The 26,201-nt window shown below is 33.6% G+C and overlaps 1 protein-coding gene across 3 annotated transcripts in view; it reads left to right on the forward strand.

Moving 5' to 3' along the window:
- Positions 1–18,807, forward strand: part of XRN1 (5'-3' exoribonuclease 1) — an 84,845-nt gene extending 66,038 nt beyond the window's left edge. The window contains exons 33-44 of one of the 3 annotated variants that reach the window (XM_074298440.1): positions 378–495; positions 1,939–2,000; positions 2,792–2,902; positions 3,054–3,173; positions 3,713–3,869; positions 7,423–7,604; positions 10,973–11,086; positions 11,179–11,281; positions 13,003–13,041; positions 13,418–13,581; positions 13,862–14,167; positions 18,283–18,807. In XM_074298440.1, coding sequence (XP_074154541.1) covers positions 378–495; positions 1,939–2,000; positions 2,792–2,902; positions 3,054–3,173; positions 3,713–3,869; positions 7,423–7,604; positions 10,973–11,086; positions 11,179–11,281; positions 13,003–13,041; positions 13,418–13,581; positions 13,862–14,161 — 1,470 coding nt within the window. In that variant the 3' untranslated portion in view covers positions 14,162–14,167; positions 18,283–18,807. Of the gene's footprint in view, positions 1–377; positions 496–1,938; positions 2,001–2,791; positions 2,903–3,053; positions 3,174–3,712; positions 3,870–7,422; positions 7,605–10,972; positions 11,087–11,178; positions 11,282–13,002; positions 13,042–13,417; positions 13,582–13,861; positions 14,183–18,282 lie in introns of those variants that run through there. The other 2 variants (XM_074298439.1, XM_074298442.1) reach the window with 2 other exon arrangements.
- Positions 18,808–26,201: the final 7,394 nt, after the last annotated feature.

Raw genomic sequence — 26,201 nt, forward strand, 5'->3', positions numbered from 1 at the left:
GGATTTAATATAAAGTAGTACAACAGTTCTTCAAAGAAATGTTGAAAAACCTATGTAGACTTATGTGAACTGATAAGAGTTAAAGTAAGCTCAACCAGAAGTATGATTACAATGATGAAAAGGGTAATTATTCTGAACATTCTTAGTCTTTGAGAGCTAAAGATGAACTGCAACTCGAGAGAGAGAAAAGTGGTTAATGTCAGATGCAATAATTTTCAAGTTTTCATATAATTCTTTTTCCTAGTTTAAGAGGAAGATTCAGTTGAGATGAGAAATTCAGTCAAAGCACTTTGAAACTCAATAAGTTATCTTATTAAAAATATGTTTAATAGTATTAAAGGATCTAGTTACTAATTTATGAAAATTTCAACTTTCAGAGTTTGATTCTACCTCAAGAAATAAACAAGGGAGCTACTCCTACTCAGTATCATAAACCTGGCTTCAGTGACAGCACCATTAAGAATCAGCAAAGAAAGTGTGACCAATATAGAAGATGTAAGTCTAAGTCTTATAAGTTTAGAAAAATAAGCTTACTATGGAGCAGCTAGGTGGCGGAGTGGATAGAGCACTGGTCTTGCAGTCAGGAGGTCCTGAGTACAAAACTGGCCTCAGTAACTTAACAGTTACTGGCTTTGTGATCCTAGATAACTCTCTTAAACCAACAAAAAGGAAAAAAAAATAAGCTTACTTCTAAAAATAATGTTTTGTTTTATAACCATTAGGTTCTGATATCTTAAAAGGTGTGTGTGAATAGTTTCAGAATGTGATAGATTGATACTAATCTTTATACTTTTTTTGTTGGTAATATTGATATTTGATTAATTCTCAGATACTAATAATAGTTACTTTTTCTTTTATGAAAGTGCTTTTCTCACAAATACCCCATATTACAGAAATAGCTTTAAAATCTATCATTTTAGAAATGTATTTTTAAAGTTTTAGTTTTGATGTTACTGGAAAAATTAGCAGGCACTCATTTTACTTTTATAAAAATAGTAGCTAGCATTGTTATAGTGCTTTAAGGTTTTCAGGGCACTTTGTAGAGATCTTGCTTTAAGTGACTTTCCCAGAATCTTTGTTTCGGGGACCACATCTTGAGAGTAAGTGCTGGATGATTCTCTGCACCAATCACTTGATCATTTTTCACCTGTTTGTGTGTGTTCATGTAAAAAGGGTCGGCTATCAGCACTGTGTGTACACAGAGCACTCGCTGTAACAGGTTAGGGAAGACACGGGCCTTGGTGTAATACCTGCATGGAACAGTAAGTTGTAAAAAGCAGGGACCCCTTGATAATGAGAACCAGAGCCCTCGAAAAAGGATTTGAAAAGATATTCTTCATTCTCTTGTTAGTTATGTGTAATTATATGTTTTAATAGAAATAAAATATTTTCTCTTTTTTGTCTGGGACATTAATGAGTGTTCCCAGTGCCCTGCCCCACTTGACCTTAAGATCCTTGGCAAATTCCCTCTCATCTTGAAATCTCAGTTGCCTCCTCTGTAGGAAAGTTTATACCAGCTGCCCCCAGGGCTGCCAGACATGCAAGAGATGGGAAGAACTGGGCCAAGGTGTTTGAGAACAACCAAGGACTGATTGTGCAATGGCATTCTTACTCTTAAATTCTTCTGATGGTTGGTGCTCCTCTGGCTTTTTTTTTTTTTTTCTTGTCTAGGTTTACAATTTTCTGGCCTCAGACCTCCTTGGTAAATGAGATTCTCCTCTCCTGGGCATTCCTCTGGGTTTATCCTTCTGATGCTGTGACTGCATCCTGCACACTTTCTGCTTTCCCTGACACTTCTGCAACTTCTTTTCTCAGCCCTGTCATGTGTTTTATTTACAACTTGACATCTCTGTCCAGCTCTAATGTCTTATTTACCAGATTAACTTAATTAAGCTTTTTTCTACCTCATTTAATCAGATCTCTTATTTGTATTTATAGTTAAAGAAGATGGCAAAATTTCTAAGAATGAATGTCAATCACAAAAGACAGTAAATAAACAGGTAAATTAAACTTTGGCAAGTTTTATTTTTACATACTACATTTTTATTTTCATAGCCAAGGCCCTGCAGAAGATTGAGCAGTTGTCAGTTAGTTCAACTATTTATGATGAAATTCTCAATTATGTGCCAACCACTATGCTAAGAAGCTAAAGGTACAAAAAAAAGTCCCTGCCCTCATGGAGCAAAGATTCTGAGAGAAACATACAAAGTAGGTGTAGACTAAATTGTGGTAATCTGAAAGAGGGAAGCATCATCTGAAGGTTCCCTGAGTATTCATGTCACAAGTTGGGGACGGGAGAGGCAGAACAGTATGAAGATTTAAGAGAGAAATGAAAATTGACTTGACTCTAAAACCCTTTATACTTTATTCTCAATACTTATTAAGTTTCCACTCTGTATTTGGCATTGTACTAGGTACTGGGGATAATTGTGCATAAATGAAATAATCAATTGAAGGGAATTTACATTCTGACAAGACGTAGATTAATACATACAAAATAAACAAAGACAATAAATACCAGGAAATTTGAGAGGAAAGGCAGTGATAGTTGAGGGTTTCATACAACAGATGTGTGACAAAGACAGGGTTTGAGGAGGCAGAAGGGAAGATGAAGTAGGTGCATTCTAGCGCTAGGGGTTAGCCAGTGTAAAGACAAGGGCAATGGTGGGTTGTGGTGATGAAGAGTATGTCCTCTAAGTCAGCCTATCATCCTTAACTTGGAAAATCCTTTAAAGCTGTAGTTATATTGTATTTGAAAAAAGAAGGCAAGTTTATGTTTACTCATCTACAGACTTTTGGAGGAACTCCCAAATCTAATGTTAAGCTTTTGAAGAGAAATGAAAGTTCCAATGCCCCAGAAGTCCAAAAGGTTGTAACTGATGATTCAAATTCAACTGGGAAGGTAAGAGAAAGTTTGTCTGATTTCCCAAAATTATAAGTAGTAGTGAGATTGTGACTGAATAAATAAAAATGCCTATAATTAAATATTGTCTGTTAGACCATTATACATTACTGTTGTCATCTAAATGTTCATATGATTTTTATTTTCTTAGACTGACCCTGGAATTGAGAATTTCCTAATATCCTTGAAAATTACCAAGGAGAATGAAGTGCAGTATGATGAGGAACCAACAACGAGTGAAGAACATTTGTCTCCACAGTCATTTGCTATGGTTAGTTGGGTTTTTTTGTTTGTTTTTATTTTATTTCTTTAATGTTGGTAAATCTGAGTTCAAGTCAAGCCTCTCCTCCAATACTAGCTAGTCAATTAAGTCATTATTAATTAGTGCCCCAGGCCACTCATTAAGGCTAAATGTGGCAGAACAGTCATTGAAGCCCCTTGATAGAAATTCTCTCTAAAAGCACATCACACTAAAGAAGTCACAATTCCAGAACAAAATAAAACAAAACTTGCTGACATGCAAGTAAAGGTTATATTTTCTTATAAAAGGGAACACTTCTTATTAGACAGTGCCCCTTCTGTCTCATATATATACATGATTTACTTTGCTAAGGATGGAACTAAAGCTATCCTTTTATCTCTTTGTACCATACCAACCTTACTGCTGCTACCCATTTTCAGACAGGAGTTTTGTCTGAAATAAGTTATTTTTCACCATAAAATGTTTTCATTAAAAGAAAAATAATATAATTCTCAATAAGGAATGAAAAGCAATAGGATCAAACTAATTTTTGTTGTGCTTTCTTAAAGAAGGGAACACAGATGCTTAAAGAAATTCTGAAAATTGATGGCTCTGACCCTGCGGACCACAAGAATGAAGTAAAACAATTAGTTAATGAAGTTAATGCTTCTTCTAATAGGAAAGAGGTCTATGCATCTTCACAGCCTAGGCAAACCAAGAAGTTAGGTATGTAGAATGTATAGGCTCTGTATTAATCACTTAAAAGTTGTTCTTTTTTTTAATTGTGTGTAGTTGCCCTAAGAGCAAATTTGTAATATATTGTTTAGTTAATAGCTTACAGTAGGTTATTTGTTATATTATGTAATAATTGCATACCAGTAAACATAGTAACACTAACTCCACAGATGTAAAACCTTAGGAATTTTATTAATTCTCTTATTCTCAGTTTAAAATCACTTCTTCTGAAATAATTGGTGTACAATCAAAAATCTTTTTTTTTTCCCAAATTATAACACTTAAAAAAAAAAGTTCATATCCAGAAAAATCTGTATAATCTGTACATTAGGAATTCATGATTCTAATATGTTTTATAAAGGCTGAAATTATGAGTTTATTACATGCATTTTGATACAGTTCTGTTACTTAATATATACCACTTTGCAGTTATATCATTAATGTGTCTTAGAAAAGTTCATGTTTCAAAATTTTGTTTAGCATTTAACCAAGTTTCTAAGACACAGCTCTCTCTTCATAATACGATTATTGATTGGTTTTGATGGAACAAATTAATTATATCCCAAAAGGCATTATTTTTATTCTTTAAAATTCATAAAGGAAATTCCACTACATTTTAAATTACCAAACTGATTTATAATTTGATATCATTCTTCCTATAACATGAATACAGTTTTGAGAGCATTTATTTCAAGAAATGGTCTGATACTGAAAAGTCATAAGGAATGAAGAGAAAACATATTTCTGGCTAGAATGAAAGTATTCCCAATGTCAGAAACAAATGAAGTGATTTTATTTTCCAATATATTAAAAAGTGTTTTTGGCATATAAAACAACTTATCTTCAAGAAAAAAAAATTTAAACATTTTACAAAAACTATGATTAAAGCATAAATCTGCTTAGAACAGATTGCTTTATGCAGACATCTTAGAACAAGGTTGAATAACTAGCAGACACTCAAGACATGTTCACTAGTGATGGGATACATAGACTTTAAATTTTTAAAATTAATATCCTGTACAAAGTCACTAAGATGACTCCTCGTAACATGGAGATGACCCTGGGCATTCTAAAGGGTAACTGCAGCAGATTTTATTATGCTAAAAGGCTATGAGTAGAACCCTAACAACAGAAAACATTAATGGAAAACAAGCAGGTTTTCATAAGATTTTCACCATTGGACCATATCTTCATCATTTAATAATTAACTAAAAGATGGAAAAGAATGAGAGATTTTGCTGTATTTACTGATTTTTTTATTATGACAAAATATTTGCTACAATAGAAGAAAATATCTTGAGATCTCATATTCATTAATATTTTCTGTACATTGCAATCCTTTACTATAACTAGAGTGACCCTCTAACCATAAACATTAAGGGAGGCCTCAAATAAGCACATATATGCATGTCAAAGCTGTTCACCAATGTGATGGAGATCATCATGCAGCTCAGAATCCAAGTATAAAGGGATTTTTTTCTGAGAACAGAAAAAGGCCCCAAGTACTCCTTTTTTTGTGGATCATATTTGTCCTAATTACATTAAATCGTGGAACATTGAACAGCCTCTTGGAAGAAATATGTTACCACTCCAAAAAAGAAAAAAAATTGGCTTGACTATCCATTTAGGAGAAACTAAGTGGATGAAAAACGTCCATTGCCCAGACTACCATATGCATTTGGATGGATGACCTCTAGAGCTTTTCCATCCTTAGGTATATTTAACACAGATAATACAAAAAGGGAGCCAATTGGATTAGCCTAAAGGAAATTGCAAAGCTAATTTTAAAGCTCCCAAGCTTTCCCCTAAAACTAAAGTCCTCCTTAATACCAACAAAACCTTTGAAGAATTTAAAATTAATGTCATATTTAACAATGGAAAGGCACATGATAGGTGTGAGTAAACTGCAACATCTAATCATTGAAGAACTAAGAAAAAAACAATTTAATGATAGCATCAGGGAAACATAATTAGAGAAATGGACTGGTCATGTACCAAAAGCAGGAAATGATAGGTAGACAGAGAGCTTTCACTGATATCCAACAATGACAGAAAAAAATAAGAAAAACATCCAACACATGAGAGGACCCCGGGACAGATTTATGAAAGCATATTGCTGAGCATTTCACAAGATGAGCTACAATATGAATCACTGGAAAAACTTCCAAATCAGCAAAATCAGTGATCCATTTTGAAAGAGAAAAATTAACATATGATAATATTATAGACAGCTAGGGTTTATAAACCATTTAGTTTCACTGTTATTGTATTCTAAATGTGAGATATCCTTATGAAGTATCCAGAAAGCAGACAACCATATCAATTTTGATATTTTTCACTCCTAGTCACTTGACCCACAAAAACACAGGTTTTGGTGAACTTAAATCTTTCATGTATAGAACTTTCAGGGAGTTAACTCTTTTCCTACTCCACCCTACTTTTTAGTTCTGAAATAATGAAATATAATGACCACTGTCATTGCTCATATAAGGAGTGGGTCAGTATATTCCCCAGTGACTCCATTTGTCACCCCTGTAACTTTTATCTCTAATCGCCACTCACTTATAAGTGTTATCTCCTTCCTCAAGAACATATTTTTATTCCTAGTGCTATCACATTGCTTTTTATATAGCAAGCTTACAATAAATGCTTTTTTGTGGAAGATATGGATTCAAATCTTATTTCTAACTGATTTTTACTGATAATTTACCTACATTGTCTATTGTAAGTATGGTAGATATTGTAGGTAGGAAATAATTCACCTATTTCTCCTTTTCACCTCTCTATTTTTCTAAATAACAAAGAATCTATTTTTCTTCCCTAACCTTCACCCCAATGAAAAAAAAAAAGAAAAAGAAAAATCAACTTCTTGTAACAGTGTGCAACAAAAAAATGTTTCTAAATGTGTGTGCATACATATCTACTGTATGTATATATGTATTCACATAAAATATCTCATTACATACTTAAATCAGTCACATTTTTATAATGTATCATTAGTCTTCTGGAATCATGAATGGTCATTATTTTTGTCAAAGATCATGTTTCTTACAGATTTCAAAGTTGTTATTACAGTCTTGCTGTTATTGTATAACTTGTTCTGGTTCTACTAATTTCGTCTATCAGTTTATAAAAGTACTTCAGATTGATATATAGGGAACTTATTAAGGGATGTAATTTCCCACTCTTCCCTACTTTTCACTTCTGAAACACTGATTAGATCCACATTGTCATTGCTCCTATAAAGAGTGGGTCAGTGAACTCCCCACTGACTCCATTCATTGCCCCTATAACTTTAAACAAACCAAAATATCACTCCCTAACTACCACTCACCTATAAGTGTTGTCTCCCTCCTCTAGAACGTAAGCTCCGAATATAGGTCATGTTTTAACTATAGAGTGGGGTGTTTTATTGTTGGGTTTTGTCTTAACTATATTCTGATTAAAAACTTTTTCCTTGTAATATAAACTTTGGTTGAGAAGCTATACCTGCCACAGTATTTTATTTGTTAGTATGTCATTCTTTTTAAATTTCTTTTGGTAGCGGCTTATATGAATAAGCCTCATAATCCAGGGGATTGTCATAATGCTCCAGCAATAGACAATTTAGGCCGACCTGTCCTCAATCAGCAGCCACCTTTGTCCACACCAGTATCAGAGCTTTCCAGACTTTGTTCTCTTGTTGGAATGCCACAACCAGATTTCACCTTTCTCAGAACACCACAGGTAAAGTATTACTTTATTTTTTGTCACAGTTTAAAGTAATTTAGATAGGGAGGAAATTACATAACACTTGAGAGAGTTTATAAACAGCAAATAGATATAAGAAACATAGATATTGTCAGGCTTTTGGTAACATTTCCAGAAACATGAATCTTCAAATCTTCAGTCTCACTTAAAGGAAAATACAATAGATGGAACAGAAAATAGATTTTGTTTCCACTTCAAGTAGGTACTTTGTGCCTTGGAATTAAAAGACAAAGTTGAAGTGTTAGTATTTGTACAGTGGACCTAAATCATTTATTGGACTGGGTAAGGATATGGACCCCAGGTCTAAAACACCTTTTCCCAGCTTGAATAATAATATAGTTTCTTGAGTGTCAGGTATTCACTCTAAGATCTCTTTGTATGTAATGAAGTTCTCACTGGATCAGTGAATTACATCTGCCGATAATATCACCTTTCCCCTTATAAGGTTGAAGCATAGTTAATCCTGTGCATCAAGCTTTTCAATGTAATTCTTACCTCTACTTACCTCACATGTTACATGCATTCATGGGAATAAAGGTCAAGGACTAAAAAAGCAGATTGAATACACCTTCTAAAAAGGGAAATGTAGGGATTGCATCACAAGGGAGTGTTCCTGCTTTCTCATAGGACATATAAGCACGCATTCTTTGTTCTCTTCTATTGTCATTGTTTTGACTTTGTTTATACTATTTTTCTTTCTATTCCTGCCTGGCTTTACAGGAAGTTTCTACCATCTCATAAGGTCTCTTTGTCACTGGAACAGAATTCACCAAAAGACTAAGAGTAAAAAGGGAGCAGGCCTAACTTAACAATGACAGGCAAGGTTATTAGCCTGTCTGCAGAATCTATTACTGAGGTTACTTATCCTTCATTGTATGTCCTAAGCCTCAAATAAGAAACATGATTTCTTTATATTTTATGCAAAAACAGAATCTACTGATCCAGAAAAGAAACAAAATAGAAAGTTTTTACATGCTATTTAAGCAAAATAGCCAACAACACAATGATACTTTTTCAGTTACATATAAGACTTTTTTTTTACATTTGCTTTTTAAAACTTTTGAGTTCCAGATTTTCTCCCTTTCTTCCTCCCCATTGCCCCATTGAGAAGGTCATGCAATGTGAAGTTATGCAAGACATTTCCATAAAAGTCATGTTGCAAAAAAAACATAGTTCTCCATTCGCCCCCAACCCCCAAAAAACACCTGAAAGGGGGAGGGAAATATATAAGTATGTTTCAGTGGGTATTCAGACATAATTCTCTGATTATAGGTAGCATTTTTCTTCATAAGTCTTTCAGAATAGTCTTGGATAATTGTGTTGCTAAGAACAGTAAGGTCACTCACAGCTAATCATGCCACAACATTACTATTACTTTGTACATAGTACATTTTGTTTTACATGAACTAATGGAGAACTTCACAGATTTTTCTGAGAGCATCCTATTCATCATTTCTTATAGAACAGTAGTGTTTCATCATAATCACATCATTCCCCAATTAATGGGCATTCTCTGAGTTTCTAACTTTGCCCTAAGAAAGCAGCCATTTTACTATTTTTAAAATACCTTTTGGGATTTATCCCTAGTACTGTTAAGTCAAGGATGTGCATGATTTTATAGTCCTTTGGGCATAGTTCATATCTTTTGATCATTCATCAATTGGGGAAATGGTTCTTATTTTTTTATAAATTTGACTCCGTTCCTTATACATTTAAGAAAAGAGGCCTTCATTAGTGAAACTTACTTGAAGCTTCTTTTCATAATTACTACTGTATTCTTCCTCCTCTGTTTATAATATTTCCCCCCCCCTTTCTTTTACCCCATCCCTCCTCAGAAATGTTTGGCTTTTGACCAGTCCCTCTGCCAAATGTGCCCTCTCTTCTGTCACCCTCCCTGCTTCTCATATGCCCTTCCCTTCCTACTTTCCTAGAGTGTAAGATAGATCTCCATATTCATATTGAGTATGTATGTAAAACAACAAAATCTTAAAAATTTAAATGCCAGAGGTAAGGTTTGAAAGTAAATACCTCTCAAAGCTGCATTTTCTAAATTGTTTAGTCACATTGTTTCTACTACTTAAATATTCGTGTCACTCACATACACACACACACACACACACAAGAAAGCATTTCTTGTGGTGGTCCCCTATCAAACTATACTTATAAATTGCTTTAGTTTTTTATAGGAACACTAAAATACCATGGAAAAGAGGACCATGAGCTTATTTTGTGATTCAAAAAGAATAGTAGAACCTTATTTTTGTTTAATTCCCAAAATACCACATCCCATATTCAAACAAAAGAGCCATAATATCTCCATTAAATAGAGACAAATTTCAGATTATATTCAGTGCTTCCTAGAATTGATCATATGTAATGAATGCTGAAGAACCTGGACTAAATGAGAATTTAAAATGATGGAATTAATCAAAAACTTTCTGGATGAGAGGGGAATTTTGAGCAACCTTAAACTGTTTAGGTTGTTATCAGTGATGCATTTTAATTGAGACAATATATGCTAGTGGCAGAGGGCTGGCCTCAGAGCTGGAAAGGCCTAAGTTAAAGTTCTTCCTCTCACAGGTACAGCCTGTGTGACCTGGGGAAGGCCCTTCATTGTCCATTCATCAAAGCAACTCTGAGTTATAGCCACCTGGATGCATTGCCAGGGGGAGGGGAATGTCTTAACAGAATGATTAGACATCTTTCTATGGGAAAGTACCAAATGTTCCTACCCAAATTGATGGGGCTAAAGGCTAATCAATAGCAAGGGAATATATTGGTAAATTAAGATGTTTCTTCATGACCTTTATCAATTTGGGTTATATGGTCACATATTTTCAGGCCATTTTTGATGGTTCCTTCCAAAGGACCTCCCTGTATAATGGACAAGCAATGTAGAATAGTAGAAAGAAATTGGACTTTAGAATGGTCAACTTGGAGCCCTAGGAATGTCCTCTTAGGTCCTGGTTCTGCCATTAGTACCCCGTGTGACCTCGTGCAGCTCTACCTACTGTCTCTGAGCCTCTCTCTATTTCCTCATCTATAAGATGAATATGTTGTGTGAGGTGACAACCAAAATCCCTCCAGGTTCCTAACTTGTGCTGTATCTGAACATCCATCTCTTTGCTTGATTTTGTTATTATTAAAGAATGAGAGGTTAGCTCCATAATTTCATTGGGCTTGCTACGGAGTAATTTGTGTCTGATTGTTTATAGAAACCTTCATTTTTTTGCTTCCACTTTTAAAGTACATAACCTGCAGTAAAATATCTTCATTTAGATGAATCTTGCTGCTATTGTTAATTTCTGGCATAGTCTTATGAGTATATATTTTATCCTTTGTAGACAATGACAGTTTGTCAGGTAAAATTGTCTAACGGCTTACTAATACATGGACCACAATGCCCATCTGAAAATGAAGCCAAGGAGAAAGCTGCTTTTTTTGCTTTACAACACCTGGTAATATCAATCTTTTATTTATTTAAAATTTCTATTATTTTGTTTATAACTTAGTTGCATTTTCTTATAGTCTTTTTTTTATATTTCCATAGAGCACTGTAGGAATGAATTTTCCTTTGCCTCCACCAATGTTTCCAAATTATCCACCTGCTGTACCCACTGGGGCCATTCCTCCCGTGTTTGCCCCACCTACTGGTGAGATATGAAATTTTTCTAAATTTTTTTAAGATGAATTTTGATTTGGGGATATGTTTTTATAAGGTTCCAATTTGGCGGTCTCATATGTATGCAGAGTATACAAAGACATTAAAGATTTCATGAATTAACTATTTTCCCAGTTAGGCTGACATTTTTAAGCAATTTTTTTTTTTTTTTTTTTTTTTATTTGGAAGCTATTTTTTACAGAGATTATCCTTTGAATAATATTTTGATATGAAATTTTATAGGTCTTTTTATAATGCATACTGAATACAAAGTATACTTGTAGAATCTTACTTGATTATTCATTTACAAAGCATAAAATGGTTAAAGTGCATGTTCAATTTTTAAATCCTATAGTTAGGCATTTGTGGTAACCCAAAATTCTTCCTAAAAACTTAAGATAGTTTAAAAACCTATGAAAAATAATAGTTCTATCTGGTTTTTTAATTGATAATTGGATTTTACAACATGATGTTTCTAATCTTTTTATTCCCATTAATAGTTAAACTTAACTTTTTTTTTTTTTTTTTTTTTTTTTTTAAGGCTGGGGTTAAGTGACTTGCCCAGGGTCACACAGCTAGGAAGTGTTAAGTGTCTGAGAACAGATTTGAACTCGGGTCCTCCTGAATTCAAGGCTGGTGCTCTATCCACTGTGCCACCTAGCTGCCAATAGTTAGCTGCACTTTCCATAGAAATCAGATTGCATGGAGCAGCTAGGTGGTGCAGTGAATAGAGAGTGTCAGCCTTTGAAGTAAGAAGGACCTGAGTTCAAATTTGGCCCCAGACACTTACTACTTCCTAAGCTATGTGACCTTGGGCAAGTCACTTAGCCTCAATTGCTTCAGCAAAAAAAAGAAAAAGAAATGAGATTGCTTGCTGTCTTTAGGGGGAGGAGGTCAGAGAAGGAGGGAGAAAAATTTGGAACACAAAAGTTTTACAAAAATGAATGTTGAAAACCGTATACATGTATTTGGAAAAATACAATACTATAAATTTCCATAAAATTTTCAAGCTATAATCAGAATAGTGCTAATCACAATATAATAATACAACTAATATACATGAACATTTTGATAATATTTTATAGATTTGTATTTTTCTGTGAACAAACTTTAGATTTGACAAGATCAGGGAGCCTCTTTGACTTGACAGCCAAGTCAAATTTAGAAAAATTAAGTAAAGCTAGTTAACCTGCATGCTAGACCAAAATAACATAATATATATTTAAACTTATAGATACCATCAGCCAAGTTAATTTGTAGATAGCATCAAGGCCTAGTTTTTTAGATTTCCAAATGTGTACATTTGAAAACTTTTACCTAGTTTCATTGAATTGGATTATATGCACCTTTACAGCATAAATGGTTTACATGCTAAAAGTTTTTTAGTAAAGTGCTTTTTTGAAAATTCTTTTATTGATCTTAAAATTTACAAATCACTTGAATCTTGATCAAGCTGTAGTATTAACATTCTCTTTTTTTCTACTCAAAGACATTCTTTGGGTAAACTTGGTGCATTCCTTCTGCAATGACACTATGCTGATGACTACATTATCATTATTTAATATCTTTTTAATTACTTTTTATTAACCATTCATGAAAATATTCCAAATAAACTTTAAGCTACTAATAATATTTGAGGAAGATAAAATTAATTTATATGTTAACATGAAAGTGATCTGGTTTCAAGACTTGAGCTTTCTTGGTTTTTTATAGGCTGGGATCACTATGGAAGCAGCTTAGCCTTTGGGGCAGGTGAGATCCTTAAGATTGCTCTCTTTGTGCCCAGGCTTTTGCCCATAGATCAGTTTAATGGCCCTTCTGTGGTTTTTGATAACAATGCAAATATTCCTAAAGACACATATCAATATATGAAACTGTTTGTATTATTGCTTTGAATTTAAACAGCATTCATGATAAATTGACTTCTCTGGCCAGTTCACAATCTTTGGAATGGCTCCAGGAGGAGAATGCCTTAAGCTAGAACAGCTATTTGCAGATATAATGTAGACCTTTTCACAAGGGAGAAAAAGAAAGCCAGAAAAGGCTTGGGGAGATCCTTGATTCTTGAGAATTTTGGTCCTAAATCTTCCATTCCCAAGAGTTTACCATTTTCTGCGGTTTTTTACAGCTAATATGATGCCTCCATCGCCTCACATCTTTGGCTCAATGCCCTGGGGATCTCCAATGCCACTTCCTGGGAAGCCTTATCACCACCATCCTTCATATCCCACCAACATGCCTCTCACAGGACCAGTGCCAGTTGCACCTCACAATCAGTTCATACCTCTTCAGGTAATGTCCGAAGAAAAGACTTTTCTTTTTCCAAGTACACATTCATTTTGTGATCATATGCATGCATTGATTAACTCATTGACGTGTTTATTTTTGTGTCTGAATCCCCCACCATCAGCCAGGCTGAAAGTGCAGCAGCATTCCCCTTGCCAGGGCCCAACTCAACCGTACAACACAGAACCCCAGGCCCAAGCAACCCACCAACCTATAGCAATTGTACTTGTTACAAATAGTTTCATTAGGGAAAAAATTTAGCTAATGAAATGTTTCTTCCTTAAAGGTTACAAAGAAAAGAGCTGCAAACAAAAGGAACATTGAGTGTAAGGGAGCCCCAGGCTGTTCTCAGGCCACTCCTCTTCAGCCAGAGTCCCCAGGAATGTCAGAAGGTGCCCAGTTAACTTCACAGGAGAATTCATCAACTTTAAAGTCACCTCAAGTTCCTCCAACTACAGTTTCTTTTCAAGACAGAGTAGCCCCTTCAGGCTCTGGTACTTCTCGTGGTAAATCAACACCTGGTTCTTCAAGAAGAAAACCAAGGAAACTGGCAGTCAACTTTGGTGTTTCTAAACCATCAGAATAAAATATGGTATTTAGGATTAAATTAATGTTTCATTTATAACCTCCCCCAATTTTTTTAATAAGGATATATATGTCCTATTTTAAAAAAAAAAAATGCACTATTTTAAAAAATATTGTTTGTTGTATTGAAAAACTGAAGAGCTTTTAGATATTAGGCTTTTTTTCAGACTGTTTAAAAATATGTGTACAAAACATTTGTGTTGTGAAAGAAAGGCACTGAAGAAGCAAACTTAAAATGAACCACTCCATCCATCCATTGTGCCTAGACAACGAGCATCTTAGCATCATGACTTGGAGATTATGCAAGCAATAATAATAGCATTTTTTAATCTTTCTTGGAGGCAGTAAATAGTGGTAGAGTCAAAAGGAAGCCTCAAACATATTTACTAAAAGTGAGTTTTATTTTTGTAATGGTTTAACAAAATGGATGGGGAAAAGAGGAGTGGCTTTTATTTTTTTGCATCTTAATTTATATTCTTTAGCTGTATGGGTCCTTTGAGCCTACAAGAAAATAAACCTTGGGCCTACAAGGAAAAAAAAAATGGGGCTGCTGCTGCCAGGCTTGTTTCCTGTCCAAATTATATGCCAAAGCTGCTTTCAAATACCAACCAGAACTTTGTTCTCTCTAAATGTCAAGAACTTTAATAGCAAATTAGGTTTGAGTAATTAAATTAAAAAACACTTGGGCTGCTCATGAACCAGCATTGTTAATTAATAATAGTTTAATTTAAATATCCACAGGATACAATTACTACAATTGAATAGACTGTTGGACTATAATGCAAGTCACTAATCATGTCAATATAATTCTTATGTATGATTTTCCTGCTGCTGCTTTGCCACCATATGAACCTGCCTCTCATCCCAACACAGTGCTGCACAGGGGACTAAAGAAATCTTAAATATAGTTTCAATTCCAGAGTGTGTCCTAACATAGGAGCAAACATCAATCAATCAAATATCAAAAATCTATTTTATATATTATATCCTTGGCAGATGTCTTTCATGTCAGTTCCATATTTTTAAACCATTTCTTGGAACTGCTTAGTAACTGGAATTGTGTTTTCTTTGCATGTTATTTATATTTATATTCATGTATGAGAGTGTGTATATATTCAGTTTGAAACTATTGAAATTATTTTAAAATTTGTTAAGAATTCAGTGTCACCAAGGCAAATTTGTATACTTAAGGATTTAGTCTTTGTTATTTGTTTTTTAAAGAATGGGCATTGTCATAGACTTTATTTAAAAAAAAAAAAAAAAAAAAAAAGATAAAAAAGAAAGGACCACATCCTGAATGTGGTATTGCTTTTTAATCTTGTGTCCAACTTCATTGGTCTGCTATTCTGCTCTGGTTCTTAAGGCCGTTTTTATTCTCAAAATTCAATTGTTAACAGTAGTTTCCCCTCTTACTGCTGATTCTAGTGTACTTTTAGGTTACATAAAGTGATGTTAACAAAAGAATAGTGCCTTTAGCACAAAGAGATAATCTTAACTGATATATTACTGTTTTGAGCTATTCACTAGATTCTGTATTTTCTTGGTTTTTCAAATACCAGCTCCTTAATTTTTACTGTTCAGAAGAAAGTTTTTGTATATTATGGTTACAGTGAACAGTGTCTGATGAGTCAAGTAATTGGAATATTATAAACTCTGTCAATGGCACTGTTCAATAGCCAACAGTCATTCTTGGCTTTCAAATACTTAGAGGCCACTTAGTAGGAATCGGGAAACATTTGGCTCCTCTTTTGGAACTCAAGAGAAAAAAATAAAATGTTAGTACAAATATACATTTATGGTATATTAAAATTACTTCATCTTCAGCAGCTATGGATACTAACAAATAAATAATTTCAATTCATTAATGTTAATATAACTTCTTTTAGGACAGAAAGAGAAGAAAATGCAGAACCGCAAGAAGAGTTTTATTTAGTACTGTGCAATTTTCCATCTTAGTTTTTCAATGTTCTAGTTAAGCTTGCTCAAAATTATATGAGCTGTCACCTTAAAATAGCAGAATTGCCTTAGCATGATGCCAAGAAAATGAGTGAATTGATTCATAGAAACATAAAAATAAATAACCAAGTGATTAGTCAACAATCATGAATCCTATAGGGCTTTCTTTTTTCTTGAAATTCTTTTCCAAATGCTTATCTGACTGAAGTTGCAGAGATAAAATGGAATAGAATACACAAGGCAAATGGACATCTTTTACCTACTCTCTTCAGGAAGCCAGTCTGGTACTAACTTTGCCCCAGAAATGAAGATTTGAAAGCCCCTAGAGAGCTTATCCACCTCTGGTTGTGTCCATTTATGGTCATGCCTGGTATAATCTTTTCTCCTATGATTGAGACTTTCAACCAGAGAGCCTAAATTCTTTGGTTAACTCTTCGATCTACAGCAAGTTCAAATTAGTCCCCTGGGATGGCAGGATGCTATTTACTCTGCTGCCTCCTTTTTGCAGATCAAACTCTTCTTGGTAATATGATGTGTCAGAAGAGCTAAGCCCAAAGTGGTTTATCTGTAGGTATTTCAGAAAGAATACTAAAGTGTCCCTTAACTCTTTATTTAACTAGTTAAATGTATTTATTGACCACATTTAGCAGATTCTTCCATCTATCTTCAAGAATGCTGCTCATATTTTTCCAAATTACTTAAAAGTTATTTTTATATTTTTATAGATTAAATAATCCAGACATTTCATAAAGACTTAGGCATCCCAGAATGGATGAATTGAAGATTTTAATTCATCTGTAAGTGAACCTTAGTTCCACTTTGGAACTTCCTAGTTAACAAAAAGCATCCAAGTAGTTATGATTGGAAATGCTTTTTGTTGGTTTATTTATTTTTTTTTTTTTGGATAGCTAGTAGAGATGTAGATGTATTGATTTAAGATGGTTTTCGTTTTTGTCCTGAGAACAATTTAGTACCTAATTAGGACTATTTAAAAAAGGGAGAAAGCTAGTATTATCAAAATAAAATATATCAAAACACTGCTTTCTTGACTAGTACCATTCTAACCTATTCAAAATAATCTTGTTTCTAAAGGTTATTTGGAAAACATTTCATTTTTTTGGTAGAGGGGGGCGAAGTAATGGGGGGGGGGGCCAAGTGCTGGGTGTGAAGTCAATCACTGTTCACTTGTTTGGGAGAGAGGCATAAATAGTGCTGCTAATAAGTTTTTTTGGTTGACTTTAATGAGCAAACTTTGGCAGCTAAATTTTTACCTAATTAAAGGTTTTTAAAGATAGACTCAGTCCTCTCTTAATTAAAGATACAAACTCAATTCCAGAAACAAGATAGGCATATCAAAGTTGTCAGGTTCCCCACATAGAAACTCTCCCCCTTTTTCCCTCCTACCCCACCCCTGACAGCCAAATCGTATTATAAAAAAAGATAGAATTAATTTACATAGTATAAGGCTACTGAAATATTGTAGTATTGCTATTTAAAGAAGGGGGAAAATTAGCAGTAATGAAAAGAGGATTCAGTACTGAAAATTAGATCATATCTTTGAGTAACATGTAGCTTTTTAACAATTTTTTGTTAAGACTTAATAGTGGTATAAAATTTGGAGATAAAACCTTTTAATTGTGTCTAACACTTAGAATGGGAACTGAAAAAGTAATGAAGTACAATTGATGAAGAGCACTATCCCATATTCAAGAGATATATCTTCATAGTTGTTACCCCTTCCAAAGCAGTATATTTCAGAAGTATTATACCCCCAGCTTGCAAGTTTTTAGAGTCATTTATATGCTGTAAAATGGAGGAGGTAATTTGGTGTAGCAGAGCAAGCACTGGATTTGAAGGCAGAGGACATGGATTCAAATCCATGTTCTACTTAGTACCCATGAGACCTTAAACAGGTCACTGTCTGGGTCTCATTGTTTGCCTCTTTAAAGTGCAGGGTTTTGGACAAGATAATCTCTGAAGTCATTTCCAGCTCTAAATCCTGTCTGAATTCCCAAGGCCAGTGAAGATTCTATTTCATCTGTAGCCAGATTCTCATATTATAGGCTCATGCAGAATCAATCAAATGAGAATTTGTCCCATAGTTGGCTGTGGGTTTCATTCATCCCTTCTTCATACCTTACAGTTCATTTTTCTTTTTATTCACAGGTTGCATACAGTTTCTTCTACCTGATGCCCAATTGTTTGTTTTAGTTTTTATGTATTCTAGTACATGAGTAATGGATCTGTGCTACATCATCCATGACTTCAACATTTGTTTTAAACAATGTAATTAAGTTACATTTTCCAAATATATCTTGAAGCATTTCTTTATCCTCATAGATAAAAATATTTTATATGTACTGGAATTTTTCATTAGAACTTATACAGAGCAGTATTTTATTAGAATCCCAAAGGGAAAACCTTTCTGTGCTCATTTTGTAGTTTGTTTTTTTAATACTTTGTCATTGTTTATCTGCCAAGTAAAGTGTCTTAAACCTGTATTTGAATGGATCTAGAATGTATTTTTATGTTTAGTGTTAAGTTGTGCATTTACAGATTTCCAGCATGTAGTTTGCCTAAAAGACTGTGCAAAAAGTATTTTAAAGTATGATGCATTGGAGGAATAAAAGAACCAGCCATAAGATTTAAATGCTATATACATCTGTAATTAAACAATTGATAATCATTCTATAAGACCTGTTGATTTGTCTCTTTGGATTCACATTATTGAAAATTTTTCGAAGGTTTCTTTTTCCAGTGTTTTATATTTTTAAGTGTCTCAGTTCTACATCAATCTTATTCTCCACTGGAATAATTTGAGAATCTAGTGTCATTTCCATATCATACCTGAAGACACTAATTGGGACAAGTATAGTGACCTCAAGCAAGTTGCTTAGTAATGTTTCTGAGCTTTAATTTTTGTCATCTAAATAAGATCACTGGAGAGTTTCAGGAAGAGGCCTTATGTGAAAACATTTTCTTGAACTGCATTGAACATATCCCACCCAATGATCATGATTTGCACGTAGACCAGTGTGAAGGCACCTGTTAGCCCCAGAAACACTTGTATTTGAGGATCATTTGAATTATTTCCTTAAATCACTACAAAAACTGCCTCTCTGCAACTTCACCCATTTCTCCTTTTCTGTTCCATTGAGACCAATACAATGCAACACAGTAAGATAAAATACTATATATGCTTTACCTCTTATGATCTGCAAGCTAACGTGTAGGTACAAGGGACACAAGAGCCAGACCCTGAAAAGAGCTTATATTTTAATGAGAGCTCCAGCCTACATGTAGTGATTTAGTAAAGGAACATAGCTGGCAAAAGTCATTAAAATGCAATCCCTTCAACATAATAAAGTATTTGTATTTGCATTTATTGTTCCAAGAAGGGGCCCAAAATTTTCACCAGAATGCCAGAGGACTTCATGAGACCTGCAGCCTCAAAGACAAAAAAGGAACCAAACCTTCCTCTACCTGTTTTGCTGCTCAGCATATCCCCTGATAAGGGACCTAGCTGAATGTTTTCCATCAGCCTCAAAGCAAGGACTTCCACCTGTGCCAAGCCAAGGAAACTTCCACCTCTTGCTGCCAGCTTAGTCTCCCACAGCAAGTTGTGAAGAATCTCTGGTGCAGAATAGAGCTATCCTGCCTTGGACCTGCCCCTTCAGGGAACAAAGAGCAAAGTCGGTGGAGAACAGGCCTAACTAATGTTGTTCAGGTTGACTTCCATCACCTCTTTCCTGCATCCTCTCCAGTTTACAGTTGATATACTCCTTGTTCTTAATTGCCACTTCATTAGTCATAACCTTTTCTCCTTTGAAGTTCATGCTATTTATCTCATCACTCAATCAAAATCCTAGTACCTACAGGCCCCCCACAATGAGTTTGATACATGGCTTAATTTTTTCCTTCTCTCCAACTAATGCTCTTATAGTAGGAGATTTCAGTATAACATACTGACTCATCAAAAACTTTTAACCACTCACATCTTTGACTTCCCATGACCAGATCCTCTGCCTCACATCAGTCACATGCAAAGATCTTAACTATTTTAACCCAAGAATCTACAACCTCCAAGAATAGCTAAATCCCCTTATCTGACCATTGATTTTTTTACTTTTGCCTTTTCTTGTCAAACCTATTTATCTACACTGTGACCTCCACTCCCTTGACTCGATTTTCTCCCAGGCTATCTTCCCCGCACTAACTACTTTCTCCTCTTGATTCCTTAGTGAATCAATTCAACTTAACACTACCCTCTTGAATCTGCAGCCCACTTACACCATTTGGACCCTACTAAACCTTAGCCTTGGACCACTACCACCATTTGCCACTACCTTTGCTCCTACACATGTGCTGCTGGACAGACATAGAAACCACACAGTCTTTCTGACAATCCTCCACATAGTTACTTTATACAGCCTCAACTGGGTACTGCCATCCTACTCTCCCAAGTATCAAACCACCTCCATGGTTCTTCCCCCCAATCCTCTCAGCTGAAAAATTTGCTTCATATTGTACAGAAAAAAAGTTGAGGTCATTCACCATGTGATGCCTCCCCACTTCCTCATGTCTCTATGTGCCTCCTGTCATTTTTCTCCTTCACCCACATGATGAGGTATCTACTCCTCAACCTGCTCAAGTGATCCCATTTTATCCTTGTCTCCTTCCATAGATGCCCCTCTCCATCCCTCTCCTATCATTTTTTAAAAATTTTTTGTTACATTGAGTTTCAAACTGTACTTCCCTCCTTTTTAAACCCATGCTAGCCTAGGGAAGGCCAACATTCCACACACGTGTGTGTGTGTGTGTGTGTGTGTGTATATATATATATATGGAGCTATATAAGCTATCATTCCATATCAATTCTCTCTGAAGGTGAACAGCATCTTCCTTCATAAGTCCTTTGTATTGATGTGAATATTCATAAAACTCAACATAGCCTAGTCATTCACATTTATTCTGAACAATGTTGTATTATTGTATACAACATGATTGCTTTTGGTTCTGCTTATTTCATTCCACATTTCATACAAGTCTTTGCATGTTTTCCTAAAATCAATCAGCTTATTTCTTACAACATAGTATTCCACCACAATTATATATGACAACTTATTCAGCCATTCCCCAATTGATGGACATCCCTTTAATTTCCAGTTCTTTTCCTTTTTTCCTGATCACATTGGGAAATAGACCTAATAGTGAGTGGCCTTGCTGGGTCAAAAGGTAACACAATTTTAGAAGTTAGGCCTTCCAAATTATTCTCCAAGATGATTAGATCAGTTCACAATTCCACCCAATTTTGCCACATCACCTCCAACATTTGTCATTTTCCCCATAATTCTAGTGAATCTGTTAAAAATGTGATGGTATCTCAAAGCTGTTTTAATTTATATTTAATCGATGATTTAGAACATTTTATATGATCACATATAACTTTGATTTCTCACTTAAAAAACCACCTATTGGTATTAAAATTATTTTCTGTCATATAAATAACCAATTATTAAATTAAGGTTTTTCCCCTTATTTTCTCATTCAGAGACCAGTCAGATGAGATTGCTTAAATTTCCACCGAATTAGGGGACCTCCATATGAAAGGGAGTTCATACTCTGTTTAGAGTATGAACGGAAGTTAATCTAGGTGAATTCTTGTGCTTAGAAAATAAGCCCATATTATCGTATCTCTACTAGAGTGTAGAATAACAATTCATGAAGGAGAAAACTAACTAGACTGATCTGAGTAGAGTTGATTCCTTTGTCCAGATTGCTGAAGGCATCTGAGTCTCGTGATCAAGCTATATTCTCACAGAAGTTAGCCCAACTTTTAGCCCAATCAATAATAATTGACTATTAATTATCCAGAACTTCTTTCCAGCTTTTCATTCATCTCACATATCCTTTGACTATTTATCGATTGGGAAATAATTCATTCTTAGTAATTTGGCTTAAGTTCTTTATTTGAGATGAGACCTTTATCTAGGAAACTCTATTAAAAAAAAACCAAAACTTTTTCCAATTTTTTTGTTTTCTTTCTAATCTTAGCTGCATTGTTTTTATTTGTACAAAAACTTTTTAAAGTAATCAAAACTATCCATTTTATGTCTCACAATGTTCTCTACCTCTTAGTTAGAAATTCTTTTCCTATCCATAAATCTTATTAGTAATATGTCCCATGTTCTTCTCATCTCAAGACATAATATCTCTATGTCTTGGTCATGTAGCCACTTTTACTTTATGTTGGTAAATGGTATATGATACTGATTTATATCTAATTTCTTCCAGACTGATTTACAGTTCTCCAAAGAATTTTTATCAAACCCTAAACTTTTATCCTGAAAATGTGAATCTTTACATTTATCAATACAAGGTTACTCACATGTAAAATGTATGGGATTGCCTGTCATCGGGGGGAGGGAGTAGAGGAGGGGGGGGGAATAATTTGGAAAAATGAATACAAGGGATAATATTATAAATATATATATATAATAAAAAAAGAGTAAAAAAAATAAAATAAAATAAAAAAGAAATCTCAAATGGAGTCGTGAAGAGTTGGACATGACTGAAATGATTAAACAATTAAACTAATAGAATTTAAAATAATCCTCTGTATGCCCACTGAAGTTATCATCAGTGTCACTCCAGCAGACACAATGACAGGATGATATATATGTCATCTTATTCCAGTATGATTTAAATCTTGTCTGCTTGGTCTCTATATTTTGTAAGTTTTTAAACTACAAGTAGCTTGGGAAATTATGAGTATTTGGTCTATTCATATAAATTAAAAATGTTCTTAAGTTTTACTGATCAATGTTTTCTTTGGATAATTTTGGATAATAGCTAAGGGATATAATAATAATTCAGTTCCAGAACAGTTTGTTGATATTTTGAGGTCTGTATTTGTAAGATGGGGATTTTATCAAATATTACTTCATGAAAGACAGTGAGTTACTAATGTAAGGTTTGGGCCACTATGCAGTATCTTCCTGGTTATTTAGTAATACTAAATTTCTATAGCTTACAGTTATATGTTACAGTATCTAAAGTTTCTTTGCATTATTGACAATAATCAATAAGTCCAGGCTTCTTGAGAATAATCTTTCTGTAATTTCTGGTGGCAATGAGCTTATTATCTGTTGCTACCATTCCTTTATTTTCACAAACAAGGCTATGTGTCTCAGTTATTTCTTTGAGGCAGCGATGGTGTCATGGAGAGCTCTGGGCCTGGAGTGAGGAAAACTTGAATTCAAATCCAGTCTTAGATACTTGCTAACTATGTGACTCAAACTGTCCATCCCAATTTCCTCAACTCTAAAATGGGAATAATAATAGAATCCAATTCCCAGCTGTTGCAAGAATCAAGTAAGATGATATCTATAAAGTGTGCAGTATAGTGTATGGCACATAGTAGGTGTTTAATAAATGATTATAGTTTCCTACCTCTTACCTCCAGTTGATGAGTCTTTGTTGACATTGGGTTCAAAGTCAATGGCACCCATAGAGGGCATACTATCTCTATTCTTGGATCTTGATTATTTCACAGGCTCCATCTGGTGGTAAATCCCTTTAGATTACAGGCTGAATACCCAATGACATGTATTTGTTATTGCTAGTGGAATAATTTGCTTGTTCCAAGAGTATTTCTTCAGATTTTTAACCTGTTTGTAATATGCTATTAAAATGTCCATCAATCCTTTTTTTCTTTTTGCTAAAGAAATGTTAAGATTTCCATAGTTTCACAGAGTGAAAGATCCTGTGTTTCTTTGATATTTAACAGTATTTTGTTAGATTATTTTTATTTTCATTGTTGTTATTACCACTATTAACAATCTATTTATTAATAAAAATGTTGAACAGTAAAAAAAAAAATACAAGGTTACTAAATAATTTGCTAGTATGTGTTGTATGTATGTCTACCCACTAATCCATCATTCTATTTCTTGTCCACTACTAGATAGTTTGGATAATTACCACTTTATAAAACAGTTTAAGATCTGGCCTTCCTTCACATTATTTTCCATTCCTTTTGTTCTCTAGATGAATTTTCGTATTATTTTTTTCTAGTTCAATATTTTTTTTTTTTTTTTTTTTTTTGGTAATTCAGTTGAGATGGCACTAAATAAGTAGATTAATTAGGTAGAATTGTTAGTTTTATCATATTGGTTCAGCCCACCCATGAAGAGTTAATATATTTCTCCAATTATTTTTATCTTAATTTGATAAATTTAACTCAAGAAATATATGAGCATGGTTATAAAAAAAAGTTTTATAATCATGCTCATATATTTCTTGCGTTTGTTTTGGCAAGTATACTCCCAGATATTTCATATTATCTATGCTTATTTTAAATGAACTATCTCTTACTATCTTTTCAGGCAGTATTTTGTTGATGATATACAAGAAATGCTGATGATTTATATCCTGCTACTTTGCTAAAATTGTTCATTGTTTCAACATGCTTTTTAATTGATTCTGTAGGATTTTCCAAGTATACCATCATATTATCTTCAAAAAGAGATTGTTTTATTACTTCATTGTTTATTCTTATTTATTCTTTTCATTTTTTCTCTCTCTTATTGCAATTGCTAGCACTTTATGCTAAAAGTAATATTGGTGATAATGGGCATCCTTGTTTCACTCCTGATTTTCTGGGAAGGGTTTTAGCGTATTCCCATTATATATAGTGCTTGCAGATGGTTTAGATATATGTTTCTTATCACTTTAAGGAAGAATACACTTATAATTATCCTTTCTTTTTTTTTTTTTTTTTCCCTGAGGCTAGGGTTAAGTGACTTGCCTAGGGTCACACAGCTAGGAAGTGTTAAGTGTCTGAAACCAGATTTGAACTCTGGTTCTCCTGAATTCAAGGCTGGTGCTCTATCCACTGCGCCACCTAGATGCCCCCTATAACTATCCTTTCAAATGTTTTTAATAGAAATAAGTACTGTGCAGCTTTACTATATCTATTGTTATAATTATGTCATTCTTAATACTATTATTATAGAAATAATAAGCTATGATAATTGTATCGTAATTATTCTGCAGAATAAAGAATTATATAACATATTATTAATATAGATTAATCTATTAATATAATAAATTATTATAGTGTGTCATATAATTTATAATTGAAATAATAAATTATGTTAATAGTTTTTCTTACATTAAACCAGCCCTGCATTCTTAGTATAAATCCCACTTCATCATAATATATAACTTTTGTGACATATTGTAGTCTTCTAGTTTGTTATTTTATTTAGGATTTTTGTATCAATGTTCATTAGTGAAAGTGATCTATAATTTTCTTTCACTATTTTTGCTCTTCCTGATTTGGGTATCAGCACCATATTTATTTCATTAAAGGAGTTTAGTAGGATTGTTTCTTTGCCTGTTATTCCAAATTATGTATTTAATATTGGAATTACTTGATCTTTAAATATTTAAATGTAAACCATCTGGTCCGGAAGCTTTTTTTCTTAGGAAACTCACTCAACTTAGGAATCAAACTTAGAAAAGGTGTCTAATTTCTTTTTTTTTTTTTTAATAGATTTATTTAGATATTCAATTTCCTATACTGTCAATCTGGCAATTTATGTTTTTCTAAGTGTTCTTATATTTCACTAAAATATTAAATTTTTGGCATAAAGCTGAACAAAATCACTTTTAATAATAATTTTAATTTCAACTTTATTAGAGGTTTATTAGCCTTTTCAGTTTTAACACTAGTGATCTGGTTTTTTTCTCTCTTTTAATCAAATTAACAATGTTTTTTATTATTATTATTTCTTTCATAAAACCAACTTGTTTTATTTAATTTGTAAATGTGTATGCAACTCATAAATCTGCTCTTTTATCTTATTGCTGTAAACATTTAGAGATATAAGTTGACTCCTAGTTACTGCTTTTGCTACATCCTGAGTTTCAACATATTGTCTCATTATTATCATTCTCTTTAATAAAATTATTTACTGTTTTTATGACTTGTTCTTTAGCCCACTCATTCTTTAATATTAGGTTATTTAGTTCTGCAATTAAATGTAATTTTTATTACATTATAATCAGAAAAAGATGCA

The sequence above is a fragment of the Sminthopsis crassicaudata genome, chromosome 3, assembly GCF_048593235.1.
Source record: "Sminthopsis crassicaudata isolate SCR6 chromosome 3, ASM4859323v1, whole genome shotgun sequence".
In the NCBI taxonomy this organism is placed as follows: domain Eukaryota; kingdom Metazoa; phylum Chordata; class Mammalia; order Dasyuromorphia; family Dasyuridae; genus Sminthopsis; species Sminthopsis crassicaudata.